Raw genomic sequence first — 25,931 nt, 5'->3', positions numbered from 1 at the left:
GTAAACAAACAATATCCGTCTTCCGGTCTCCAAAAAGACCTCTGATCTTCAACATTTTATCCCTCACATTCCATAATACTATCTTAAGTTTCATATGTAAAAAGGAGAAAGAGAGGATGATCAGAGAATGAACCAATCAATCGTTAGAAACAAGCCCCAACACCCACTTCACCAAATTACAGACACTCCAATTCACAAGTCTGTAATTTATGTGTCACTGTCAAAAGTGGCAAGAGTAACCAATTCATGTGCAGTTGCAGACACGGGGTCTCCTACTAAGCATGACAAGCGCATTCAAGTAACTGACAGATAATGAAACAATTCACCAGTTATAGTGTTTCCAAAAGAATCATCTTCTATACCTGGTAGAAACTTACTTTCAGAATATAATACCACCACAGCCATGTTCTTTAATTATCTCTTCCGTTCAGTTGATTTGGCGACAAATACTAGGTATGCTCCATGCCCCCAGCTAATCCCTATATATATAGGGCTTAGCTTGTAAGATCAATTTAAATACTGAGATCCATTCATCCCGCAAAACCCACAAAAGAGATGGCTAGAAAAAGGAAGGAGATTGTATACCTAAGAGGGACTCATCCTTTTTAATTAAACATGTAATCATCAACTTGAATATGTTTATCATCTAATCCAAGCAATTGTTTCAGAATAAGAGACATCTACAACATCATCCAAGAAGTCAGAATTTACTTGAGATAGCATGCATATCAATTTCTAAACCCAAATCGACATGCATACACCTAAACAAGCTGGCAGAGAACCAAGATGACCAAATTTAGGTGACCTCCCTAAAATACAGAAAAGTAGAGCATGTAACAGTGAAAAATGTGAATAGGTCATGTTACAGGGTCAAGTCTATTCTTTAAGAAATGCTATACATCCCAAATTTGTTTCCCAAAAGTTGGTTTTTAAATGATGTGTCACCATCTCATGAATTGGTGACACACTTCTCAAAATAATAAATTTCATGAGATGGTGACACATCATTTGGGAACCAACTTTTGGGAAACAAATTTGGGATGTATAGCACCCCTCCTATTCTTTTTACAGAGTCCAAAGATTCATTAAATTTAATAAGAAAAGCATATGCAAAAATATCTAATTAACAATAGAAACTATAGTTACAATTAATTTGGCATGAAAAACTATGGTTCAATATAGTGCAAAGTTTCTTTTGTTTCTTTCTTTTATTATTATTTTTCTGCGGCAGATGCATCATAAAAAATCGGAAGCCAAAAACCAAATCATATTATAACTTCAACTTACATGCAATTACATGGTCTGAACAACAAGATAAATTCAGGGGGAAAAAGGCTAAGTGATCTGCATTAAAACTTTATAGCCAAAAGCTCAACACAGAAGATAGCATCAGTCATTTCTAAAATTTATCTAGAGCAGAAGTGGCTAAGGTTAGTGTCCCAGTGATGCTTTAAGGGTTTAGCAGGATATCATGCATGATTTGTAGGCCTTTTGCAAGAAGCTATTGCCGCCTGCCCAAATCAATCTGATCTCTTCCTTGCAATCCGTCAATGTCAACAGAAGTAGGGTCTATCGGTGCTTCTGACCTCCTGAAATCTATCTCCAGTTCCTTCTGCCTCAGTTGCAATAGCCTGCGCTCATTCTCTAGTTTCATCCTCTCATTCTCCAGCCTCAACCTTTCCAGCTCCCTGCTTTTCTTGCTGCAGTATCTAAGCCACTTAAAATGTTGTTTCTCAAGCTCCAAAGCTTGAGCTTGGAAGCTGACTCTTTGTTCTTGGAGTTGCAACATCTGCCTCTTAATCCACTCTTTTCGTTCCCATAACGACTTCGCGGGGTCTTGAAAAATCCCAGTTATTTCAGCTTCAAAACCATCCGGGCCAACGGGTTGTGACCAGAAATGGTCATCTTCTTCACTCACCTTCATTCTCCCACTGAACTCCCCCATCCTCTCCCCATCTGCTTCAGCATTGTTATCATCTTCATTATCAATATCGTCATCCTCACTGTCATTACGTTCCTCAGCTTCTTCCTCCTCTGATCCATTATTGTCTTTTGAGCTCCCCCCATGAGGTAAAGCATGACCTTGTAGATCAAGATCATGGCAATTGGGTATCCTCTGCCCATTATGGTAAGCACACATTTCTTTATAAAACAAGTGTTTTGAGCTCAGTATCTTTTTAACATCATCCTTTGCCTTAGCTGAGAGGTGGGGCATTGAGTCCATAAGAGCAGGGTTCTCCACCACTCTACAGCTAGTTCCCCTCCCAAGAATATCATTCAACCTCTTGTACCTCTTGTTCAAGTCATTAAACTTGTCCTCACACTGCTGTGGTGAAACATGGCAACCCTTGCTTATCATTATCTTCGATACTGTTTTCCACTTACCCTTCTTTTGTAAAATCCCAGATTTCCTCTTGAGCCCTTCCCCACCCTCATGCACACCATCATCACCCACGCAAGCCACCACTGCTATAAGAAGCCTAACCACTTCATCTGTCCACTTCATTCGCGGCCATGGAGACCCCCTTTTCCCACCATCAACATTGTCCCCATTCCCATCTTCTGTAAAACTAGGCTCGTCTTCTTCACTCATATTGTTACCGTCAGGGACGCTAATGGGGGCACTTGCCTTCCCTTTACTAAAATTCATTGGCATACATTTCAAGATCACACCTTTCTCTTCCATAAGTCCAATAGGGTGGTGATCACTCTCAAGGCCACTTAGAACATTCATTTGATGTTGATGTTGATGTCTTAATGATGGATGACCCAACTGGGTCTGTTGGTGCCTATGCATCGACGAATCGAGGTCTAATATCACCCCATTTGGCCCGGACAAAAACCCACCTGCCAACCCTGAACTATCCATTTTTTGACAATTAATCTAAAATATTAAGGCTCTTTTCTAATGCTCATAGAACACTGGACCAGAAAACAAAACCAAAATTCTTGGATCATCCAGGAAACGAGGAGCTCAAACTTCACTAAGCCGAATTTGGCTAGTAGAAGTTTATTTTCCCATCATCAATAACAGAACAACCAGAAATCATAAACCCAAATCCTTTTTTCCTGCACTTTCCTGAATTATATAAGCAATCAGACAATGGATCACCAGAAAATTGACAATCCCACAAAAGCCACGGAACAGATTGAAATCTCTTATAACCACATCATGCTTCCTCCAGCATCAATATTTCTTTTCAGCGATAAGCTATAACTCTGAAACCAATCATAGACCAAGATTCAAACTTCGACTTTCTACAAAGTACCAAAGTTACTTTAGAATACTACACGAGAGGTTACTAAGATATCGAACCCAAGTTTCAGAAAAAAGAAAAAAAAAAAAAAAAAACATATTAAAAAAAAAATGGAATAAGAGTATGAGCTCTTTCAAGCCTACCTTTTGATGATCCACAAAAGAGAGTACAATCAATCAGAGAGAGAAAGAGAGAGGTTTTATCTGAATTTGTAATCAGTTAGAGGATGACTATGGCGTTGGGAGACCTGGGACTTGCGTCTGAGCTTTCAGATTGAACATGCTAAATTGATCGGCGTTAGAAACCTTGGATAGACCAACGTGTTGAGGCCTGATTGGTCGGTGATAGCCGATAGGTGTCTTACTGTTCATTGTCAAAATAAAAACCTCTTTTCGCTTTAAAACTCTTTCTGAAAAATTAAAACACACTTTTTTTTTCTTTTTTTCTTTTTTTTTTCAATTTGCGATGTCTTCTGAATTGTTTTAATTGTTATTTTCCTAAATTATTATTGGGATTGCAATGTCTTTGTGCAAAAATGACAAAAATACCGATGGTAAAAAAAAAATTTAGAAAAAATCCACTTTCAATCAGTAGTAATAAATGACATTAGTAACAATGTCTCCAAAAAAAATTATTGCTAAAAAAAAAAAAAAAAAAACCCTAGGAGCCATCTCTCGGCCCTTCTCCTTAGAAAACAATTTTGAGAGGAGGAGAGAGTGGATCAAAACTCCTTGCTCCTATCCTCCCCCTCCGTTTTCTTTAAATGTTTATACTTTATAGGTGTTCTCCGACCAAATCAGCAATTTCGGCCTCTCCACTATGCATCCGTCCACCTTCCACCGTGTTGTGCCATTCATCTACTCCCCGATCGCTGCTGCTACTTACTGGTTTGCTTGTTTGTGTTTTTTGTTTTGAATAAGAAGTTTTTTCTCTCTAAATTTGTCATCATGAGTGAGGAGGAATAATTAGGTATGATGGGTTATTTCTCACGGCCTATATAATTAGGTACGAGAGGTTATTTCTCACGTCTAGGAAATTTGGCTACTCATGTTTTAGATCTAGTCTGTTCGGAGCAGATCTGCTCTTTAACTGTATTTGTACATGAGTTAACGGAAGATTGAAGTCATAGATAGCACCTGATTGTAATAATTTTTGTTTATATTTATGATTTTGTAACTTCATAGCATGTGGCTATGATTTTTGCAATACTTTATACTTTGTACTGTAAGACATTTTTACTCTGCTCTGTAAGAGTTTTATGCTCGTAATCTTTAATCAATGAAATCCTCATATTTCCATTAAAAAAAAAAAAAATGTCTCCAACAAGTAAAATGAACTAATGAAGATTCAAAGAGAAACTATTTCAGGGTCTAATTTTTATTTTCTTACTAACAATTTAATATTGAGCTGCATTGTAATTACGTACTAAATTATTAAGGAAAGATATATGCACAAATTTGGAATGTGTAATAACAATAATAAACTAATAATAACTAATTTCATTATTTCATGTCGTACAATATTTATACAAAAAAACAAAAAGATGATGCCAGCTATGCTATCTTATTGACGACCGACTTGGTTCTGTCGTTAGAGAAAACAACAAAAAGGAATTAAGAGGTAACATATCTTATTACTGTCCTGACCAATAGCATTGATTTGAGAAGACAATTCCTCCGACTGTCCCGGGTGATTGCGGGAAAGCGACTTAATTTCAAGAGCAAACGAGGGAAAAAATGGAAATTAATATATTTTTTTTTGGCTTTTTGGAAAACTTGTCCGGGCTCAATATATTAGCCTAGAATAATGATACGTAACACATTTTTATTTTTTTATTTTTTATATTATACAATACTCTCACAATGCTGACGTAAGAATCCTAACCAATCTTTAGATTAATTCTTGTTAAAAAGAAACTAATTGTTAGTTAGAACTGCCACATTGACATTGCGAAATAATTGTAAGATAAAAATATAGTTTATAACATTAACCTCTACCCTAACTTTTTGCTAACCGCTAAAGTGCTGAACAAATTGATGAGGATTGTAGCACTAATGCTACAAACACGCTCATATTATTCACACCCGGTTATTCCCATATCAACCAACAAATTTGCCTCCCCATCTTTGGGTCGATGTCACCTCCAAATCGCATGGGAGTGGTTGGGACCACCCAATCTAATAGTTGCGATCACTCCCAAAAGCTCCAAGGAGGTGCAACCACCTTCAAAAGTTGGGTTGGAATGGCCGACTACCCCTACCCATAGAAGAGGCTAGGCAAATTCTTTTGGGTTGAAGTGGCTGTAAATTTTTTTGAGGGCTGTCGTGGGAGGATGGCTAGCATTTTCTATCCCATAAAATGCTTGAAACACAATTCATTGTTACTTTATTTATCATCAAGAGAAATTGATACTATGTAAATGATCATCACCAGCACAATTTCACCTCTTATTGTAACATCCTCAACTCCCAAAGGAGTGACAACTTGGTGCCACAGCATGCACAAACAACATGCAACAGGTTGAAGGAGCAATTTCAAGAGATTAGCCCACCTATTGGTAGAAATGCAGACTATGGTGGGAAGAATTGATAGGATGTTATGGCTTACTATTTACAAGTCCAGGTGCAATATTCATTAGAGATGGAATGACAAGAACTAAAACTACATCGTGAGGCTAAAAATAAGATAAATGTGGATAGTTATGCAGGCTTGGAGTAGTGAAATGGCTCTCGGGTGTTCTGGTTCTGAACATTCAAAGGCTTCTTATAAGACTGCAACAACAGAGAGGAACAAACCACACTAATGGATGAAGCAGCCATGCAAGCACCTGCAAGCCATGGTGGTAACCGAATTCCCGTGAAGGGGAATAAAATTCCTGCGGCAATTGGCATGCCAAGGATGTTGTAGCCAAGGGCCCACACGTAGTTAAGCCGGATTCGGGACATAGTCTTTCTGGAGAGATCAATGCCTGTAACTACATCTTCCAAGTTGCTCTTGATGAGAACTATATCAGCTGCTTCTATAGCTACATCAGTGCCAGCACCAATTGCCATGCCAACATCTGCTGCAACTAAGGCTGGCGAGTCATTTATTCCATCCCCAACCATTGCCACAGCCATCCCTTTCATCTGCATCCAATTTCATTACAAAAAATCAAACAAAGTCATATTTAGATTGTACTAACCTTTCTGGTAAGCGACTAACTATAAATAATTAATAAAATCACAGACCAAATAGTTCCCACCCCATTCACAACTTCTCAATCATTCGTCATGGATCAAAACTCTATGAAACACTTCAAAAAACAGAATAACTAACTCTAATTGCTGTGTTTTACAGATCTAAAATCTCAAAATCAAGACACATAACTCCCTTTTTTGTTAACTCTTTCTTTGGACAACCAATAAAATTTTGGACACTTACACGTAACCAAATTATCAAATATTTGGAAAATTGTATCCAAACCCATATGGCGATGAACTAGGAGAGTGTTCAGACACCCCTAATTCTCCTCCTTTCAAAGATAACTTATGCTAGCACTTCATTGAATATTCAAATTCTTCAGTTAAACTAATCAAATTAATGGAATAAGCTATACTGGTAAAAGGAAAAAATAAGTCAAGGCAACAGGATCATTAGTTGAAAGATTAAAGGTCAAATCAATATGCATGACATTGTGAGGAATTATACTTCTTACTACCCCTCTCTCTCTCTCTGTGCTAGCTGTCACTAGTAAGAATTAATCAATGATTAATCTATCATGCTGTAACCTCAACAATTACTCACTGACTACTGCATTTCATAAAGAGATAGATAACACATTGCACTAAGACATCAATTGAACTTGCCTGTAATTCTTTGATCTTATCAGCTTTTCCCGCTGGATCTACCTCGGCAAACACATTATCAATTCCAACCTCCTGTGCAATAGCCTTTGCTGTAGCCAAGTTATCACCAGTCACCATAATGCTTGAGATTCTCATTGATCGAAGAAAAGTGATAACACGCTTAGCATCTGGCTTCACTGGATCAGATACAGCAAAAGCTCCAGCAACCTTTCCATCAATGGCAACTAACACACATGTTCGAGCATGTTGCTCATTTTTCGAAATATAATCCTCAACCTCAGGACCAACTGGGATGCTACAAGCCCGCATCAATCTCTTATTCCCAACCAAAACTATTGCTTCACCAACCTTCCCACTAACTCCAGCTCCAGTATGCACCTCAAAGTCCTTCACCTCTGTGACATGTGCAGTTTGAGACCCATACTTCTGGTGCTGCCTCTTAACATGTTCCACCACAGCTTTTGCAATAGGGTGTTCACTATTTGCCTAAACATTTGTGAAATAAGTCAAAAATTAGCTCACACTTTATACGTATCTTAGCGAGGCATGTAATAAATGGCTTTTCTGTCATGCCAACAAGGAGTATACCACAAAAGATCTATCATGTCAGAGGTTACTCCTTAGAATATATGATTGTAATCAGACTCCTGACAATCCCAAGCATTGTGCATGCTTCCAAGATTACTCAAGAAACTCCTAGAACTACACAAATCTTTCAACCATGCATACCAGAAACCTAAATTTGTCACATCAGAAAAGCATCCAAAATACAAACACCAACCTCTGCAGCAGCAGCCATATCACAGAAGTTTTCTTTTGAATAACCGGAAAAGGTTACAGCACTGACCACTTCTGGTTTTCCAAGTGTCAGTGTCCCTGTTTTATCAAAGACAACTGTTTTCACCTGCACGAGAAGAGGAAAAAGAGGACCACGTTTTAAATGAGTAAAAATGAAATGAACCAACTCTCAAGACTAAGTTTTCATTAATAACTATGTCACAAGAAATACACACATAGAGAAGTGTGAAAGCAAAACTTTCAAATGAGACATCTCTATCCAGAAAAATTAGAGACATCTGTCATTGTGATGATAATCAGCTGCTAGTACCACTATCTTATGATAAATATGATATGACCAACATGCATACCAGCCGTCTTGGGTAGAAATATCCCACCAAGAGACACAGAAGAAAGCAATTTCAACCAATTTAAAAAAATTATGTTTGCATTTTCAACAAAACCATCTACTTCAAGAAAAAATAAAATTATAGAGAACACTCTACTGAAGATATAGAAACTCTTCCTTTGTTCCAGATAACTCAGAAATCAAACTTGATTGAGTCTGTGTATGTTTCAATATAAAATGAAGTTTGCAAAAGAATTACTTTATGAAGCATCGCATTGATCAAAATTGTCAGTGCCCATACACTATGTTAGTAGAACATTTGGAGATTTGACAACTAGACAGATTAGGGAAGCAGCCTTCACGAAGCAAAATGAAAGGGATGCAACTCCCAGCATGGAAGACTTATAGAATTAGGTATCAATATTGATCTTTTGCGGTGCAAATGTGATGTTACTTTGAATTTTCAGGTCTGATTTGTTAAATGTAATTTCATATAATACAAAGACCAGCATGGCATTTACTCTCAAGAGCCAGAGCCAAATAAATTAAACCAAAGTTTGATCACACAGATATAGCTTCTTCTTTTTTTTTTTTTTTTTTTTTAAAAAAAGGTATAGTCATACCTTATGTGCCTTTTCAAGAGCATTTCCACCTTTGATAAGCACACCTTGTGAAGCACCCTTCCCTGTGGCAACCATTACAGCTGTGGGGGTTGCCAGACCCAAAGCACAAGGACAAGCAACCACCAGTACTGAAATACCAAACTGCAGTGCAAGCTCAAACTTAGTAGTCGCCTGTGGAATCCAGTGTTCGGGGTAAAGACCAACTTGACCAGTGATGAACCATGCCAGCCATGTTGTAAATGCTGCAGCAACAACCTGACATGGGTTGAACAGACAATATTATTTTTCCAATATTCTATACCAAACAGCACAATCACCTAAAAAATGTCATGATAGATCCTTTTTCAAGCCTTGTCTAATAACCAAAATCAAATTAACAGCAGGAAAGGTGTAACAGTGAAATTACAAGAAAATAATGAACACCTAATAGTGCACTACTAAAATGGATTGCAAGAAAAATTAGAATCTATCCCAAAATAAAAAGTAAAAAACTAAGAAAAAATTCCCAAAATAGAGACAAGTTACAGAAAATCAATGAAGTTATTGTGTCCAACAACCATTTAGAGCAAATCGAATAGTGAAGTATTAGTTTCTAAGCTGTGCAGTGCAGAAGTGCTAAATAATATAGCAAACAGAAATCCTCCTCTTCAAAATGATATCTTGGTTCCCAAATTTTTGGTTGACAAATAAAGTAGAATAATCAGATTTTATCTGCACTTCTTCTCGAATTACCACAGTAGAGGGCCGAAAGGTTAGCTGCATAAGGCTTTTAAGGTTTGGGAGACTCGGAAACTCCTAAAAAACAAAGTTGGCAGCTTCCTTAAAAAACTAATCTCCATACATCACACAGAAAATAATAATAATAATAATAATAAAAACATGAAAATAATATCTTATTGTTTTCCTTTGATATTTCTTACCAAGAATATTTAACAGTAATTCTGTTAAACTAGTAAATCAATTACAATTATTGCACATCATCAAGCCCACAGAGAGGAAAAAAAAAAAAGAAGATAAAAAGAGAGGAATAACGAAAGAAAGAATAAAAGACGGGAAATAAAACTGGGGAAAATGTTTTAAGAAAGAGCAGGAAAGATGGAAAAGGAAAGAAAGAAGAAAAGCATCATCTACAGAATCTGCAGCTAACCATCAAATCAAGAAAATGTTTTCAAAAAGAGCAAACTATCTCCTGCTGATAGCAGAGTTACAATCACTATGAAGGGCTACTGTAGATTGAAATTCTATCATCCAACAGATACAAAGAAACACAGTTGAGAGAGAGAGAGAGAGAGAGTGAGAAGCTCTATGGAGTGTTCGAAGAATAAAATATGTGAATAAACTTACTGTTGGAACAAAAAACTTGGAAATCTTGTCAGCTAGTTTCTGTACGGGTGCTCTGGCAAGCTGAGCAGCTTCAACTAGTTGAACAATTTGGGAAAGTGCAGTCTCTGACCCAACATGAGTGGCCTTAATGAGTAAGCATCCATTCTCATTCATAGTCCCACCAATAACCTATTAATGACATTGGAAACAAAAATAATTTGGCATTTGTAAGTTTCCTCTTAAATATCACTCATCAGAAAGTAAGAACCAATGATGCAGTACCTTGTCACCGGTTCTTTTAGCAATTGGTCTTGCCTCTCCTGTGATCATACTCTCGTTGACATGGCTTTGACCATCAATAACAATCCCATCAACAGGAACTTTTGCTCCAGGAACAATCTTAATTATGTCATTTCTTTGTAACAATTGAGTGCTAATTTCCATCTCTGAGACCAAACTTCCATCTTTATCTAATGTTACCAGATGAGCTGTTTCAGGAGCAAGTTCAGTCAGCTTCGATAAAGCATCTGATGTTTTTCCTTTAGCCAGAACTTCCAGATATTTCCCTAAGAGAATAAAGGATATCAACATGGCACTGGTTTCAAAAAAGTCTTGCCCTTCAAATTTGTCAGAGGTAAATGCTTTTATCACTACATAAACAGAGTAAAAGTAAGCAGCATTGGTTCCCAGGGCAACTAGAACATCCATGTTTGCAGATATCCGTCTCAATGCATGATATGATCCCACATAAAACCTGACAAGGACATCCAAATCTAAAAATTATTGGGTTTCACACTGGTAGCTGCATATCTCTACTTCTCAGAGACAGAGAAGCTCAAGTTATAGATATAGAAATAGCAATAAGGACAAGAACCAATATAAAAAAGAATACTATGCAGGTACCTTCGACCAATGATGAACTGTACTGGTGTACAAAAGATCCACCTCAGAAGCATCCCAACAGAGAGCATGTTGTAAATCTTGTTCTCTAACCAGTTCCCGTAAGGAGGAAGCATTGGAAGCACCATGGAGAATACAAATACTGGAACTGTAAACAGGCAGCTCAAGAAAAACTGGTTCCTATACATCCGAATTTCCTGCTGCTGCTCAGCCTCTCTTCGTCTTGGAGCAACATACAAGTGTGCATTGTAGAATTTTGAACCGTGGCCAGCCTCTTGGATGCAACTTATAATAGATCTTGGACCAATGAGGTCTGGGTCATAGGTGACACTTACCTTATTTACTCCCAAGTCCATTTCAATATTACTCACACCTTCAGCTGCCTCAAGGGATGATCGAATAGCTGCCACATCTTCTGGAGAATTAATGCCTTCAACTGTTAGATGCACTTTATTTACATCATTCCCGGAGCTGATGAGATCAGCTCCAAAGCCAGCATCTTCGATTGCTTCCATGATTTGATCAGTATCGGTAAGGTAGGGATCAAAGTGGATCTTTGCTTCTTCAAGAGCTACACCAACTGCTGCCTTTTTCACTCCATCAACCATTAGAAGGGCACGTTCAACAGACTCAGAGCAGCTGGTGCACATCATTCCTTTTATCCTGAGCCGGCATACTGCTATGTCTTGTTCTGGAAACTCATCAACTGGGAAACCAGCGTCTTCTATGGTTTCCTTAATTTTTTTGGCCTAAAACAAAAATCACATTGTCATGTTTCCAGTCACTAGTAATAGATCAACAATTTACATTTTAGAATTAAAAGAGAAAGAGAAGAACCACATGCATATATTCATTATTTAATAATATTTAAGTAATAATTATTGTGATAATTGTAGGCAATATATGTTAAGCTCAATATTGCTTTATCCAGTAAGAAACATTTTGGGGAGTATATCCTTTATTTGACATTTTTCATTATGACAATCTCCAGGCACGCACATGCTGCATACAAGCACAAAGATGCACATCGATGCTTATAAATGTCTAGACACACGAGCAAAGAGAGAGGGAGGAGAATGTGTAGTTGTAATATCAACCAATCTTCTTTTAATATTGAGAAAGGGAGGAACAGCATCTAAATTTCTTGTCACAAACTCAAAAAAAAAAAAAATCGAGCTCAACATCATCTATCCTCTGCATAAAAAAGGTCAAGAAATTACAACGCTGAAAGGAAACATGGAACATATTAACTAAAACTAGGAGCAAGCAAAGCACAAATAATTGGTTCAATCTCTGAAGTATACATAAATGAGTAAGTTCTCAAAGCTTACTTACATTCACGAGCTCGGGGTTGTAACTAATCACGCCCTCGCCTTGAAGGGGCGAAACCACAGCATTCTCGACCCCGTTAAGCTTTCCCAGCACAGATTCTATAGAAGTCGCACATGATGCACACTTGATATCCCCTATTCGGAACCTAACCGTCCTAGTCTTCTTCTCCCTCTTGTTATTTGGTTCAGAAATAGTGATTGCAACACTGTCTGAAGGCCTCAACAGAGGCGCCTTAAGATCATCCCTCCCATTAACCTCCATAAAGCCAGTCCAAGAGTTCAAGCACACCGCTCCTAAAAAACAAGTCAGAAAGAAAACAAAGTCAACCACTCCATTTTTTGCATTACCAAGTACTACATAACCCGAACACAAAGCATCTAATGTCATTGACTTACGAGATAACAAGAATATTAAAGAATACCACTCATTGATTTTACTCAAATTAATAAAAAGTATCAAATTTTAGTAAACAAAAATACCAAATCCCACATACTTGTAATTTACCCACAACCCTTGAAATCACCCAAACAATAATTCACAGCTTCCAACTACATTAAAAACAAAGGCTTTTTAAGCAAACGAATAAAAACACTGAACACACCAATAAACGCTTAAGAAATGTAATCCAATCAAGAACGTACAAAATCAAAAAGGTCCAATCAATCCGGAAATCGATAAGAGTACCTGCTATGAATACGAAACGCAAACAGCCCCGAGATATATAGGATTGAATTTTCGACAACGACAACGACAACGACAACGACGATGACGTGGTCACGTGGGTGAAAAAAAGAAAAGGGGATTAGGTTTTATGGGCGACAAAAAGAGAAAAAGCTGGGAGCTTTTGTTTGTGGGATGAGAAAGCTGGTGGTGGGGGCGAGAAGAGAAGAGAAAGTTAGGGTTTTGTTCTTGGACAGCGGCAGAGAGAGGAGAGGCGAGGCCAAGTCGGTTAGTTCACGGGGAGAGAAAGTCAGCTGCTCCAGAAAGTTTTGTGCGCGTGGTGCCGCGAGGCTTTTGTCGTTTCATATAGAAATGCTTTTTGAATTTTTGAATCTTCTAACGTCCTTGTATGCTTCCCACCTTGGGTTAACCCCCACAGTCCACGGAAACGGTTAAGAAAAACAAAAGAGAAGAAAACTTCTCTTAAACCACCTTATTTGGACAAAGTTTTTTCTAAATTGGGTCGGAAGATTTTTCTTCAATTTAATCTATAAAAGTGACATATGTCTCTTCAACGTGAGTGAAAATAAATTTTATGACAAAATTTTCTTCTAAACTAGGTTGAAAGAAACTCCTCAAACCTAAAAACACATGTTTTTTTTTAATAGCAAGGATAATGTTGAAATAAATTATATTAAAAACTTATGTGTATCTCACATGTTATTAAAAAAATGTACACATGTCATTTTTATAGATTAGGTTGAAAAAAATTCCTCCAATCCAATTTAGAGAAAAACTGTCCTTATAAAAATGGACACATGTCACCTTTCACTTTTATAGACTAGGTTGAAAGAAATTCTTTCAATTCAGTTTGGAAAAAAACTTTGTCCTAAATTTTCCTCCAAACTTGGTTTGAGCAATTTCCTTCAACCTAGTTTATAAAAGTGACATGTGTCATTTGATCACGTAAAAAGTACATGTTTTTTTAATAGCAGAGATAAAACTGGAATAAATTTTATTAAAAACCCATGTGTATCTCATATGTTATTAAAAAAAAAAAAAAACATATCACTTTTATAGAGTAAGTTGAAGAAAATTCCTCCAATCCAATTTGGAGGAAAATTCTATCCCTTTTTTAATGTCTCCAAAAATTAATAAATTTGCAAGGTGAGTCCCTTTCAATTTTTTTTATTTTTTATTTTATTTTTAATTATGATTTTTAATAGAAGAAATCAGAAATGACGAGAAAATCTCATTTTATAATTTTTTTCTTTTAAAAAAAAAGTCAATTTAGATTTTTTTTTTTTAACATGAACCGCGACTATTGGAGACCATCCAAAAGTCGTTGTGAAAAGACTATTGAAAATGGTTGCTATTAATCAAATTTCTTTTGGTGCCCCCTATTGGCACATATGAAAGAAATGGTGGGAATAATAAGAAATATTGCATGCAGAAATACAATTTAAAGCTTATTCGTGATGCCAACCATTACATAATCATGTGAAAAAACACACACAAAGATTCACTACAATATTGATGATATTCATGCAGAATCATCAGGATAAGCAAAGGCTTCTTATAAGACTGCAACAACAGAGAAGAGCAAACCACGTTAAGGGAGGAAGCAGCCATGCAGGCACCCGCTAGCCAAGGCAGTAGCCGGATTCCGGTGAAGGGGAATAAAATTCCGGCAGCGATTGGCATGCCAAGGATGTTGTACTCAAGCCGGATCCGGGACATAGTCTTTCTGGAGAAATCAATGGCTGTGAGTACATCCAAGGATATTCCAATTACAGTGATTATTAATATCACTGTAAAAATTCTGGTCAAATCAGAACCAACTAAAGATATTCCAGGCCTATGCTTCTCATATTCTTTAGAGGTCGTAAATTTGACATGGGTTAGAGTTTTATAAGGATTGAGTTGACATAAATATACGTGGTCTTAGTTTCATGTTTTTATATGACTCAAATTCGGCACAAGACATTTAATATTAATAATTTTTTACACAACTCGTAAGGGTGTTAAGTGAGTGAAACCCTCGTGAGCGAGCTTGGATCAATTATTAAATAAGCCATTTCGTGAATACAAACATTGATTCAAATATTAAACGAATCAAGCTCGGCTCGACTCGGTTAAACTCATGAGCAACTCATATAAGGGTTGAATTAGTAGTTGTTCACATAGTTGCTCATATTAATATTAAAAATTAATGATTTTTTAATAACATCATTTTATTATAAAAGGATGTATATCTTCTATCTTTGAAATCAAGTGTCTTGTTGTATTGACTCAAGCTTCATATTCGGTTAGCCAAGTTAAGCAAATGCTCATATGCAAACTGACTTCTTCAGCCGTTTAAGAGTACTTGAAATTTAAATTTATAATAAAAAAATTAAATTAAATTAAATATAAACAGCTCAATTCGACTTATTATGAGTTGGAGATCGGGCTCGATTTTTTAGCTCGTCTTTGAGCTCAAGCCGAGTTCAAGTAAAATATAAACGAGCCGAGCCCAAATAAGGAAAGTTTGCTCAAACTCGATTTGTTTACACCCGACTCGTAAACTTAATACAAAATTAGCAAATTAAAGTGATGAATATTAGGATTCACAATTATAGCTGCACTCATCTTAAAAGTTTTTTCGGGTATCATCCAAAAAATGGACACTCACCTCTATAGCTAGCTCTAGCAATTGTCACAGAACTTATCCAAGATTGGAATTCTGGAAAAGAGCACAGCACTTACTAGCTACCACTGGCTTTCCAGCTGTCCCGTCTTATCAAAAACCAGTGTGTTCATCTGCAGGGTGCAGGATTAAAAGGAAAAGGTAAGAGAAAAACGAATCTGCTTACAAAATCCACTCACATGCAAGTGCCATAAAGTAAATACTACACCAAAGATCATATGGTCCCTTTATGTTCAAAAAAATAAAAATAAAAATTCATAATATATATATTCAAAGTTTATAATTATCATCCATAAGAGGTTGCTCACGAGTCTCCATCAACATTACTTTTCTTCTAACTTTTTGGGTTGTGAAAGGAAGGGAAAATTAACAATATTGAAATGAAGAAACCTGGTCATCAGCTACTTTCTGAACTGGTGCTCTGGAAGGCTGAGCTACTTCTATAAGTTGAACAATTCTGGAGAGGGTAGTCTCTGAACAGAGTCGTACGTGTGGATCGTGGATATATGCATGATTGTTTTTGCGACAAACATTTTTGGCTTAGGACCACTGAATTTGTTGTTTCTGAAAGCCACAAAAGCATGTTCTAGCTATGGTGCATTATCTTTAAGCCTGGTTCGCGGAATAGACTTATGAAATGAAATGGCTATTCTTATAGAATAATTATTTTTTTGTTTGATAAGGGTCTATTATTAAAAATAGTGATTCCCACAAGAATCATTAATCCCTTACACACATAAATAGTCATTCCTCCAAAAAAATGAAAAGAATAGCTATTCCTAAGGGTAATGACAAGATTTTTCAAAAAAAACAAATTTTTATTCTTTATTTTATTTTTCTCTCAAACTTTAAAAAAATAAAAATGTCAATGGATGGCCGGCCACCCACAAAAAGCCCTAGGGTGGCAGGCCGTGGCCACCCCCAACTGCCCTTGGGGGAGGCCGTGACCACCCCCGGAGGTCTTTGGGGGTGTCAATAATGCATGATGTGGCCAGCCACCCATTGGGGTGGTCAACTACTCATTTGATTTTTAAAAAAATTGAGTTTTAGAAAAATTAGAAATCAAATGAACCTTTTAATCATTTTAGTTCAATTTCAATTATGAAATATGTGTTATTACCAAACTAAAGAATTGAAATACTTATTCCATTCTAACATTTTCTATTTAGTAATACTTGTTCATTTTTCTAATGAAATACTCATTCCACAAACTAAACGGGCTCTTAGGTTCCATTATACCTCACAGCCCAACCCGGAAGCCCAATGACGTCAACCTCTTTCGGATCCAGCCGATTCCGATTCAAACCGGGTCGGTTTCCCTTTGCTATCCCGTACTCTGAGTCTTACAGTGACAGTACACCAGTAGCCAGTAGGGTTTATCTCCTCCTTCTGAACTCCCTTCTCAAAACCCTAGACCCCAAAATTCCCCAAATCCAAATGCTCTTTTGCTTCCACTAGGCTTTACAATTTCGCATCGAATCCCTCTTGTACCAATAAAGATGCCGCAAAACGATGACGTGCGGTTCACTTCGTCCTCTCTCAAAGTCCCTCTCCCTCCACAACCCTCACCCTTCAAATTCCCGTTCTGTTCCCGAACCATAGCTTCGCAAATGGCGAAGACTAGAAACTCGCTTGCTCAGCTCATCGACTCGGTCAAGACTCGCTCGGATTTCAAGCGATTCGGCCCCGGATTCTCTCATTTCTGGAATCGGTCCACTGAGTTGACTCATTCTGAGTCGAGACTCGGAAACGTGTCCGGCGGGGTTGGGGTGTTGATGGGAAAATCTTCTCTTCTCTGTTCGTCGTCGCTGTCTCTGATTCGGTCGGACGAGTCGACTATTGGAACTCAGAAATCGGGCTCGAGGACTCAATACGGGAAGGAGGAGGAGCAGAGGCTGTTGGTACCGAAATCTTCGCTTCTCTGTTCGGCTTCGTTGGCGCTGACTCGGCCCGACGACCCGGCGACTCAGGGAGACTCTTCGGGGAGGGAGGCTCAGTCGAAGGGGCACTCCACGAGTCGAGTGCACGACGAGGAGAGGGTGTTGATCAGCGAAGTGCTGGTGAGGAACAAGGACGGTGAGGAGCTCGAGAGGAAGGACCTGGAAATGGAGGCCTTGCAGGCGCTGAAGGCGTGCCGAGCCAACTCGGCGCTCACAGTGCGCGAGGTTCAGGAGGATGTGCATCGAATCATCCACAGCGGGTACTTCTCTTCGTGCATGCCCGTTGCGGTCGACACGCGGGATGGCATCAGATTGGTGTTTCAGGTATAATTGCTGGTTGAGCATTGTAAATTGACACGCATTTGTAAGGTGTTGGTTTTGAAGATTATAAATTGATTGCTGTTTCCCATGGACATTCTGAACTTTCCTCTGAATCTCTATCTTGTTAACTACAAAGTGGTTAAGAACATTATGACGTTTTGTGGGTAATCTTTTGTGCAAAATGCACACTTGTGTCCTAAGAATTTTTGGGAAAATGTTTCTTATTTGGTCTGGCATGGAATAGAACTTAATATTGTTTTTATTGTGGCATAAGGTAGAACCAAACCAGGAGTTCCAAGGGTTGGTTTGTGAAGGAGCTAATGTTCTTCCAGCAAAGTTTCTGGAGGATTCTCTCCGTGATGGATATGGTAGGTCTTTTTATACCATTTTATACGTGTATGCCTGTGTATATGCATGAATTTATATGATACTATTTGGTTCTTAGTCTGCCAGTTTTGGAATGTGCTCATAAGAGACCTTTATTGGTTTTGAATTTTGGTCTCAAGCTGTGCAGGAAAAGTGATTAATCTCAGGCGTTTAGATGAAGCTATATCTTCTATCAATGGATGGTACATGGAGCGGGGTTTTTTTGCCTTGGTTAGTGCTTGATCTCTGAAAATTATGTTTACTGTGTAGAAATGCAGATTTTTTTGGGGTTTGTTAGGATGCTGAATTGATTTATTATAGACTCAAGGTTTGTGAAGACAGCTGTTCATATTAGTGGATAATTGATTTGTATAATTCTCAAAAGGTTTCAGCTGTCGAGATTCTCTCTGGGGGTATTCTTAGGTTACAAGTTTCTGAAGCCGAGGTCAATAAGATATCCATACGTTTCCTGGACAGAAAGACGTAAGAGTTGCCTATTTGATTTGCATGCCTAAATACATGCATCCATTCATTCCAACACTTGCATAGGTACCACACACAAACATACAGAAGTTTTGTAGTAACAGAAGAAGCAGTAGGATTTCATGACTAATTTATGCTTTATTGTTATATCTTCAGTGGTGAGCCAACTACAGGGAAGACAAAGCCAGAAACAATACTTCGACAACTTACAACCAAGAAGGGTCAGGTACTTCATCTGCCTAGCTTTTAGCACTTATATACACAATGGTACCCAAGACTATTTCTTGAGGAACAGATGTTCTACTTTGGGAAGAACCAGTGATGGAATGAGTTTCAGCTAAAAAAAGTCTGTTCTATATTGATGCATACAAAAGTTGCTCTTCCTTCTGTCGTTCTTGTTTTGTTTTCACCATCATAATTTATTGGGAGGAAACGATATTCTTTTTTTTTTGTTCTGGTTCAAAGGAAAAGATATTCTTGTTTGTTATTCATAATCACAATGATGTATTCAGAGATGCTAGTTGTTAACATTGACTGAATTGGAACCTGAAGTGTTATGATTTCCTTTTTCTTTGCCATTAATGGGTCTACCTTATGGAAATACACAAGGTTTAGTTGTTAAATACAGACTGTAAAGATACTTGCACTCTGGATGATCCTTGTTCAGGTGTACAGTATGCTTCAGGGAAAAAGAGATGTGGAGACCGTATTAACTATGGGAATCATGGAAGATGTTAGCATTATTCCCCAGCCTGCAGGTGGTGAGTAAAATGTTTTCCTTGTGAATCATCCCCTGTTGAGATATATTTGTTTTGCAATAATATTTTATAAGACATGCTAATCTAACAATAAATTATTCTTTAGACATGCTAAGCTAGTTATTAAAAAAAGTTATGGAGCTCTTTATAAAAAAAAGAAGTTATGGAGCTCTTGAAAAATGTTGCTGATGTGCAAAACCCTTCTGAACATTTAAAGAGTAGTTTTTAAGGAGAAACTGATCTGATTTGAATTAGAGGCAGAATGTAATTTAGGAAACCACTTTAAATCCTACTCAGGATTGCAAATATGGCGATCATTATAATAAACTCCCATGACAAAACTATTGTATGGCGTTCACATAAAGTGGATCAGAGAATTCATGGGTGACTTGGAACAGAGAATTGGCATGAGGATCCCCCGTGAAAGCTTTGAAAACTTGGTTTTTAAGTGGGCAGAAGTGGCACTGCCTCAATTTGCATGTGAGCAGATTCCAGAATACATAATATCATGACATAAGTAGTGTGAGTCCCCCAATTAGTAATAGGGGAGTAGTTGCGATAGATAGATGGATCAAGTAGGGTTTGGACTATGGAGTTGCTAGCAGGCATAGGCTGTCTGGTTGCGGCAACATTTTGACAAAATTTACAGTAGTATTTTTATTGGATTATGTGTGTGGTTGGTATGGGAAGGGTAAGGGTAAGCCTTAACCATGCGAAAGAAATGCAGAGAACCTGGATTCTTCATTGCATATTCAGACTTAAGTGATGAGAGATTTTAATAAGATTGGTTTATTACTTACAAAAAAAACAACCAAAGTGATGAGAGACTGCATGAAATGATCTTGTGAGAATTGTGCCAGTTCCATTAAGAAAGAGAGTGACAAATTAATGGACCAGTTTTACGACCTTTAAACACGAGAAAGTGCAGCATTAAAGCACATTAACTGGGTCTGAGCTGTACAGCTAATTTAGCTTGGTCTGAATTGTATAGTTAAGTCCTTAAGTGCCATGTTGAAGCTCACAAATTCAAGAGATTCTTAGAAGAATGGATGAAGCCCAATGGCTATAGTCCCCAGACACTGAGTTTTTTACCAAGCCCACCTTTGCCAAAATTCATTCCTACTAGACAGCTTAGTCAATTTTTAAGTGATACTTTGTTCAAATATATCTTGTAAACAGCTGTTTGCACTGTTTGTTCCTGTTTGTTCTATTCACGTCCATATATCTCATGATTTAAGCTATGGTGGAGAGGAATTTGGGACAAACTAATGTTAAGGCAATCGCCTGTTAGTGACCTTGGGGATCATAGATTCAATTTGCCCATCTAGTTAAATTATCTTATTTTGATGGTAGGAATTTTTTTCAAGCAATTATATTAGCCCTGGAATCCTGTGTCCCCTCTCTTTCCAAACTTCCATTTGATATAGCCTGGATTACATAGTTAATCCCTAACCTATCTGATAGTATTGATTTAAGAAAAAGATGTACATTAATATGTTGGAAATTCCTGGACCAAGAAAATCAGATGTTTGGATTGTTGTCAACAATAAGCCATCATCTATGACTCAAAAGGTGAAAAGACATCATGCTTAATCTTATAATTTCTAATAATTGCCATTTTTCAAAGAGTATTAGCAGTTAGCAAACTAAGACTAATTATCAAAACAATTAGCGAACTACGACTAAGACAAACATCCAAAACATCTTATCTATAGGTTGTACAATAAGGATGCACATTAACTCTTTTTTTTTTTTTTGTTGCTTTGAACACTTTTTTTTTGTTTTGTTTCTTTTGTGTGGCTGAGACATCATATGGACAAGTTGACATGAAAGATCATCATCTTCCAATAATTCTGATCCACTGTAGGAATATGATTGTTCTTGGTTACTGGCCTTATATGACAATGTGCTCATAGTACAACCTAGAATTAGTTTCCAACTGCTAGTCACTTGTTGAAAGCCATGAGAATAATTCTGTGGATTTAGACTGTTGAAGTTCAAGCATGGCTTGTCTTTCTCTTTCATTAGGTTGGTTAATTGACAATTTTTTGTTGTTTGCACTCTTGTTTCTTTTGTGGTATATATGTCATTATAATGATCTTATGTGTGTTATTGAGTGGAGATGCTTCTACGCATGCTTATGAGCTTCAACATGTTTTCCTTTATCTTCAATTTTCTGCATCCTATTATTTATTTGTTGTCACTTTTTTTTTGCAACATGGTAGACACTGGTAAGGTTGATATGGTAATGAATGTTGTTGAGCGTCCAAGTGGAGGTTTTTCTGCTGGTGGTGGAATATCAAGTGGGTAAGTTTGTTAGTTTGAAGAAAACTATCATGCAAGTAATCTTACCTAAAAAATTACTTTTGTTTCAAAGCTTAAGTTAATCTAACTTGCGCTGTATAATATTTACTCGGTGATATTTCGATTTATAGGATTACAAGTGGCCCTCTATCAGGACTGATTGGAAGGTAAGCTTATGAACTACATTATATGGTTGGTACCTTTTTCCAGTTCTAATTCTTCCTTTTGCCATTACATGATATGAGATATCCATGCACAGTAATGAAAATTTTATCTCAAAGAACCTTTCTATGTACAATGTAGCAATGGGGCATTTTCTATGATGCAATTGGTTGTTTTGATGCATCCATAACTCAGGACAGAAATGACCAGTTTAGTTTTTTTTTTTAAATCCAGAAGTTATTCAGAGGCTACAAATTGATTTGAGTCAAAGCTTGTTGCCTTGCTTGTGCTTTTGCTTCATTCTGAAGTGCTTATCTTGAGACAATATTAGATGTTGGATTTAATTCTTTAACTTGTACACACAATGAGACCTGTATGTGAGTTCATATAACATAGGAAACAACGTAGTTGCTTTCCCTGGAAGGGTGTGTGGCGGACGCAAGCTCATTTGAGGGTGGCTGTTTTTGTGTGGTCGGCGGCTCAAGGCAAGATCTTGACCTTGGATAATCTTAGGAAGCGGCATGTTATTGTGATGAACAGATACTGCTGGGCAAGAGGAATGGGGAGACGGTGGACCATCTTCTTCATTGCGAGGTAGCATCAGCTTTATGGTTATGGAGTGCCATCTTTAGTCGTTTTGGAATATCTTGGGTTATGCCGAGAAGGATTATTGACTTGTTTGCTTGTTGGTGGTCCTCTTGACGATTGAGGAGTGTGGCAATTTGGAAGATGGTGCCTATTTGCCTCTTTTGGTGTTTATGGAGGGAAATGAATTATAGGTGCTTTGAAGACGTGGAGAGGTCCTTGGAGGGCGTTTTATCCTCTTTTCTTTTCATACTTTGTAGGCATTTGTGTCCCCTTTGTCGATTAGTTATGGTGATTTTCTTGTTCGCTTTTCTCGTTCTAGCTAGGTGATTCCTGTTGTATACTTCTGGTGTACTTAGGGGTGCCTTACGCTTTTAATAAGACTAGTCATTATTAATTTTAAAAAAAGGAATCTACACAAGAATTATTATTATTATCATTTTGGATGAAGTTTACTAGTTTAGGCCTCTTCATTTAAGAGCTTATAGCCAACTCATCAACTTGTTTGTCTTGGTTTTATTACGGTAATGACATCCGTACAAACCGAAGGATTTTGGCTTTGGGAATTTATTTTCGCAAATTGCCAAGGGACCAATACCATGGCTACTTGTGTTAATATTGATTATTGCAATTTTGAGAAAGGCGTGTAACGGCTTAAGGAAAGTATTAGCCACATCTGTGCTATCATTTCAAAATGACTAAGCAAGTTGCAATTGGAGCTACCTAAAATTGCTTATAAAGTCCAGTTTCACCTAGGAAATAACCAATATGGGACTTCAACACTCATGAGCTCTTTTAAATTATTCACTATGTTTGGGCTAATCATCTTTCTAATATAGGACTGGGGTGTTACAATCTCCCCTCTTTAAATACCCAAGGTTCGTTAGGGCCATGTCATTTAGTACTCTAGTACCACGTGACGTTACCAGAATGCTTTGATACCATTTGTAATGACTTAGGGGTAGAGTTAGCCACAATTGCGTTATTACTCGAAAATGACTAATCAAGTTGCAATTAGAACTCCTTAGAATCGCTTATAAAGTCAAGTCTTACCTAGTAAGGAACCAATGCAAGACTTAGGACCCATGAACTCCTTTATAATTTGCCTACTCTATGTGCGCTAGTCATCTTTCCATTGTGGGACTTGAGTGTTACTGGGCATGGGTTTCATTCTTTTGTAGGAGCTATCTTCTGCCTTTCTACCACACATTGTAACATTAAATATTCTTTTTATTATTTGATGGAATTTTTGTTGTTTAGTTACATATTATCTTATCTTATTTTTTAGTTACATATTATCTTATCTTACAAAGAACTCCATTGTTTGATTATTTCCCTAATGATAACTGTTCCATTAGTTTTACAAGTATTATTACAGAATAAAACCTCTGTGACCTACTTCCCAGTTGTAGATAAAACGTTTTGATGTATCCAAATGTTATTGTGATGTGAAGGAAAACTTGTTTGGGAAATAACACAATTTGTGCCCATAGCATCTAGTGTTGCACTAGATTCTTGTTACTTCGCATGATTTTGGTGTTTAGCTTATTTATATTTTTATTTCAATTGCAGCTTTGCATACTCTCATAGGAATGTTTTTGGAAGAAACCAGAAACTCAATATCTCTCTAGAGAGGGGCCAGATTGACTCAATATTCCGCATAAATTATACTGACCCATGGATTGAAGGAGATGACAAGCGGACATCCAGAACAATAATGGTTCAGGTAATCTAATTTGTTGCTTCTTTTTTCCTTGTACTATGTTTCTTGTCATGATAGAAAGCTGATTATTACTTGATTTATTTTAAATATTTTTACTTTAGAATTCAAGAACCCCTGGAACACTTGTTCATGGTGACCAACCGGATGGAAGTTGCCTGACCATTGGCCGTGTCACGGCTGGTATAGAATTCAGCCAACCAATCAGGCCTAAGTGGAGTGGAACAGCAGGTCTGTTTTTTCAGGTACTTAGACTAAAATTGCCATCTCCAATGGCTACTTTTGATGCCAAATAGGATGATTTTTTACACTGGTGATACTGGTAAGCTTTTGAAAACCTCTATAGTGCTCATAAAGTGTAGATTTTCTCCCCCTTACCTGTGGTGGTTCATTATTTATAAATCGGGAGAAATGTATTAGTGGGTTCCATTTTCCTTTGGCCAGTGCTCAATATAATATGGAGAAATTATATATCTTGATATTGTGCTGGGATTGCTGTCCTTATGCTGTCTCCTGGAATCATTAGTTTAAAGATTGTAGATTATATTTCGTAATTGTCCTTATACAACATTACTTATCAAAAAAAAAAAAAAATTGTCTTTATATATCACTAGTGAAAAGATTGTAGTTTATATTAAATATTTGTCTGTATATTTATATTCTCGGTGTTGCTTCAATTAATTAATCTTCATTGTTCTAGCATGCCGATGTTCGTGAAGAAAAAGGAAACCCTGTTATTAAGGATTTTTACAGCAGCCCACTTACTGCAAGGTATACATGTTTAGCAGTGGATATTACCAACTTTTTTTTTATTAGTAGATATTACCAGCTTTTGTATGGTTGATTGCCAAGTGTGACCTGTTAATTGTACATAAGAGGTCCAATATATTGCTTCTGATCTTATGTTCTCAATTTCCTCTTCGTTTGTGCAGTGGCAAAATCCATGATGATATGCTACTTGCTAAATTTGAGAGTGTCTACACTGGATCTGGTGACCAGGGCTCTTCAATGGTGAGACATTTACAGTCGTTGTGAAGTTATAATTCTCACTCTATCCGTAACACTCATACCTGTTTGTCTTGCAGTTTGTAGTCAATATGGAACAGGGACTTCCTGTTTTGCATGAGTGGTTGTCTTTCAACAGAGTGAATGCTCGTGCCAGGAAGGGTATAGAAATTGGTCCTACTCGCCTTCTTTTAAGGTATGGTGCCTAAATGGCAACTTGAAAGGCTTTAGTGTAAGAACATTCAGCTGGGTGACATCTTTTTTCTCTTAGTTCCCTGTTATTGTTGTTATTCATTGCCAGTGAAGCAAATGATGATCTGGTTTACTTAGCTGACTGACTTTGGTTTTTATTGGTAGTTTGTGTGGTGGTCATGTGGTGGGTAATTTCCCTCCACATGAAGCATTTGCTATTGGTGGAACCAACAGTGTGAGAGGTTATGAAGAAGGTGCTGTTGGCTCTGGTCGATCTTATGCTGTTGGTTCTGGAGAAATCTCTTTCCCCATGGTAAGTGGTACTTTCTTTTCTTTT

At 37.3% G+C, this 25,931-nt stretch overlaps 3 protein-coding genes across 5 annotated transcripts in view; 1 reads left to right on the top strand and 2 right to left on the bottom strand.

Moving 5' to 3' along the window:
• Positions 1 to 1,243: 1,243 nt before the first annotated feature.
• Positions 1,244 to 3,512, bottom strand: LOC132163391 (uncharacterized). The gene is made up of 2 exons (XM_059573671.1): positions 3,401 to 3,512; positions 1,244 to 3,258 (listed from the first exon to the last, which is right to left on the bottom strand). The coding sequence occupies exon 2, from the start codon at positions 2,867 to 2,869 to the stop codon at positions 1,502 to 1,504; it is 1,368 nt and encodes a 455-aa protein (XP_059429654.1). The 5' UTR covers positions 2,870 to 3,258; positions 3,401 to 3,512; the 3' UTR covers positions 1,244 to 1,501.
• Positions 3,513 to 5,677: 2,165 nt separating this feature from the next.
• LOC132163528 (copper-transporting ATPase HMA4-like) lies at positions 5,678 to 13,409 on the bottom strand. Of its 3 annotated transcripts, none has more exons than XM_059573845.1 (9): positions 13,094 to 13,409; positions 12,413 to 12,702; positions 11,081 to 11,826; positions 10,460 to 10,931; positions 10,199 to 10,366; positions 8,855 to 9,109; positions 7,887 to 8,009; positions 7,106 to 7,591; positions 5,678 to 6,385 (listed from the first exon to the last, which is right to left on the bottom strand). In XM_059573845.1, the coding sequence occupies exons 2-9, from the start codon at positions 12,668 to 12,670 to the stop codon at positions 5,957 to 5,959; spliced, it is 2,937 nt and encodes a 978-aa protein (XP_059429828.1). In that variant the 5' UTR covers positions 12,671 to 12,702; positions 13,094 to 13,409; the 3' UTR covers positions 5,678 to 5,956. The 3 variants fall into 3 exon arrangements, with proteins under 3 accessions (XP_059429828.1, XP_059429830.1, XP_059429829.1); XM_059573847.1 differs by lacking the exon at positions 13,094 to 13,409 and adding an exon at positions 13,051 to 13,090; XM_059573846.1 differs by lacking the exon at positions 13,094 to 13,409 and adding an exon at positions 12,903 to 12,962.
• Positions 13,410 to 17,118: 3,709 nt separating this feature from the next.
• Positions 17,119 to 25,931, top strand: part of LOC132163563 (outer envelope protein 80, chloroplastic) — a 12,401-nt gene continuing 3,588 nt past the window's right edge. The window contains exons 1-14 of the mRNA XM_059573886.1: positions 17,119 to 18,022; positions 18,294 to 18,387; positions 18,534 to 18,616; positions 18,771 to 18,868; positions 19,025 to 19,094; positions 19,536 to 19,629; positions 21,852 to 21,933; positions 22,062 to 22,097; positions 24,250 to 24,403; positions 24,502 to 24,642; positions 25,098 to 25,168; positions 25,330 to 25,408; positions 25,483 to 25,598; positions 25,760 to 25,907. Of these exons, the coding sequence (XP_059429869.1) occupies positions 17,258 to 18,022; positions 18,294 to 18,387; positions 18,534 to 18,616; positions 18,771 to 18,868; positions 19,025 to 19,094; positions 19,536 to 19,629; positions 21,852 to 21,933; positions 22,062 to 22,097; positions 24,250 to 24,403; positions 24,502 to 24,642; positions 25,098 to 25,168; positions 25,330 to 25,408; positions 25,483 to 25,598; positions 25,760 to 25,907 (2,031 nt within the window). The 5' untranslated portion in view covers positions 17,119 to 17,257. The remainder of the gene's footprint in view (positions 18,023 to 18,293; positions 18,388 to 18,533; positions 18,617 to 18,770; positions 18,869 to 19,024; positions 19,095 to 19,535; positions 19,630 to 21,851; positions 21,934 to 22,061; positions 22,098 to 24,249; positions 24,404 to 24,501; positions 24,643 to 25,097; positions 25,169 to 25,329; positions 25,409 to 25,482; positions 25,599 to 25,759; positions 25,908 to 25,931) is intronic.

This window comes from Corylus avellana, chromosome ca10 (genome assembly GCF_901000735.1).
Source record: "Corylus avellana chromosome ca10, CavTom2PMs-1.0".
Classification (NCBI taxonomy): Eukaryota; Viridiplantae; Streptophyta; class Magnoliopsida; order Fagales; family Betulaceae; genus Corylus; species Corylus avellana.
The sequence above is the reverse complement of the archived record's forward strand: the minus strand, read 5'-3'. Positions and strand labels throughout refer to the sequence as shown.

Excerpts from the sequence above, each read along its gene's own strand:
- LOC132163391 (XM_059573671.1), bottom strand. The coding sequence starts at position 2,869 with ATGGATAGTTCAGGGTTGGCAGGTGGGTTTTTGTCCGGGCCAAATGGG.
- LOC132163528 (XM_059573845.1), bottom strand. The coding sequence starts at position 12,670 with ATGGAGGTTAATGGGAGGGATGATCTTAAGGCGCCTCTGTTGAGGCCT. Across the intron at positions 11,827-12,412 it reads ACAACCCCGAGCTCGTGAAT|GCCAAAAAAATTAAGGAAAC; the intron begins GTAAGTAAGCTT and ends TTTTTGTTTTAG. Across the intron at positions 10,932-11,080 it reads CAGTTCATCATTGGTCGAAG|GTTTTATGTGGGATCATATC; the intron begins GTACCTGCATAG and ends TGTCCTTGTCAG.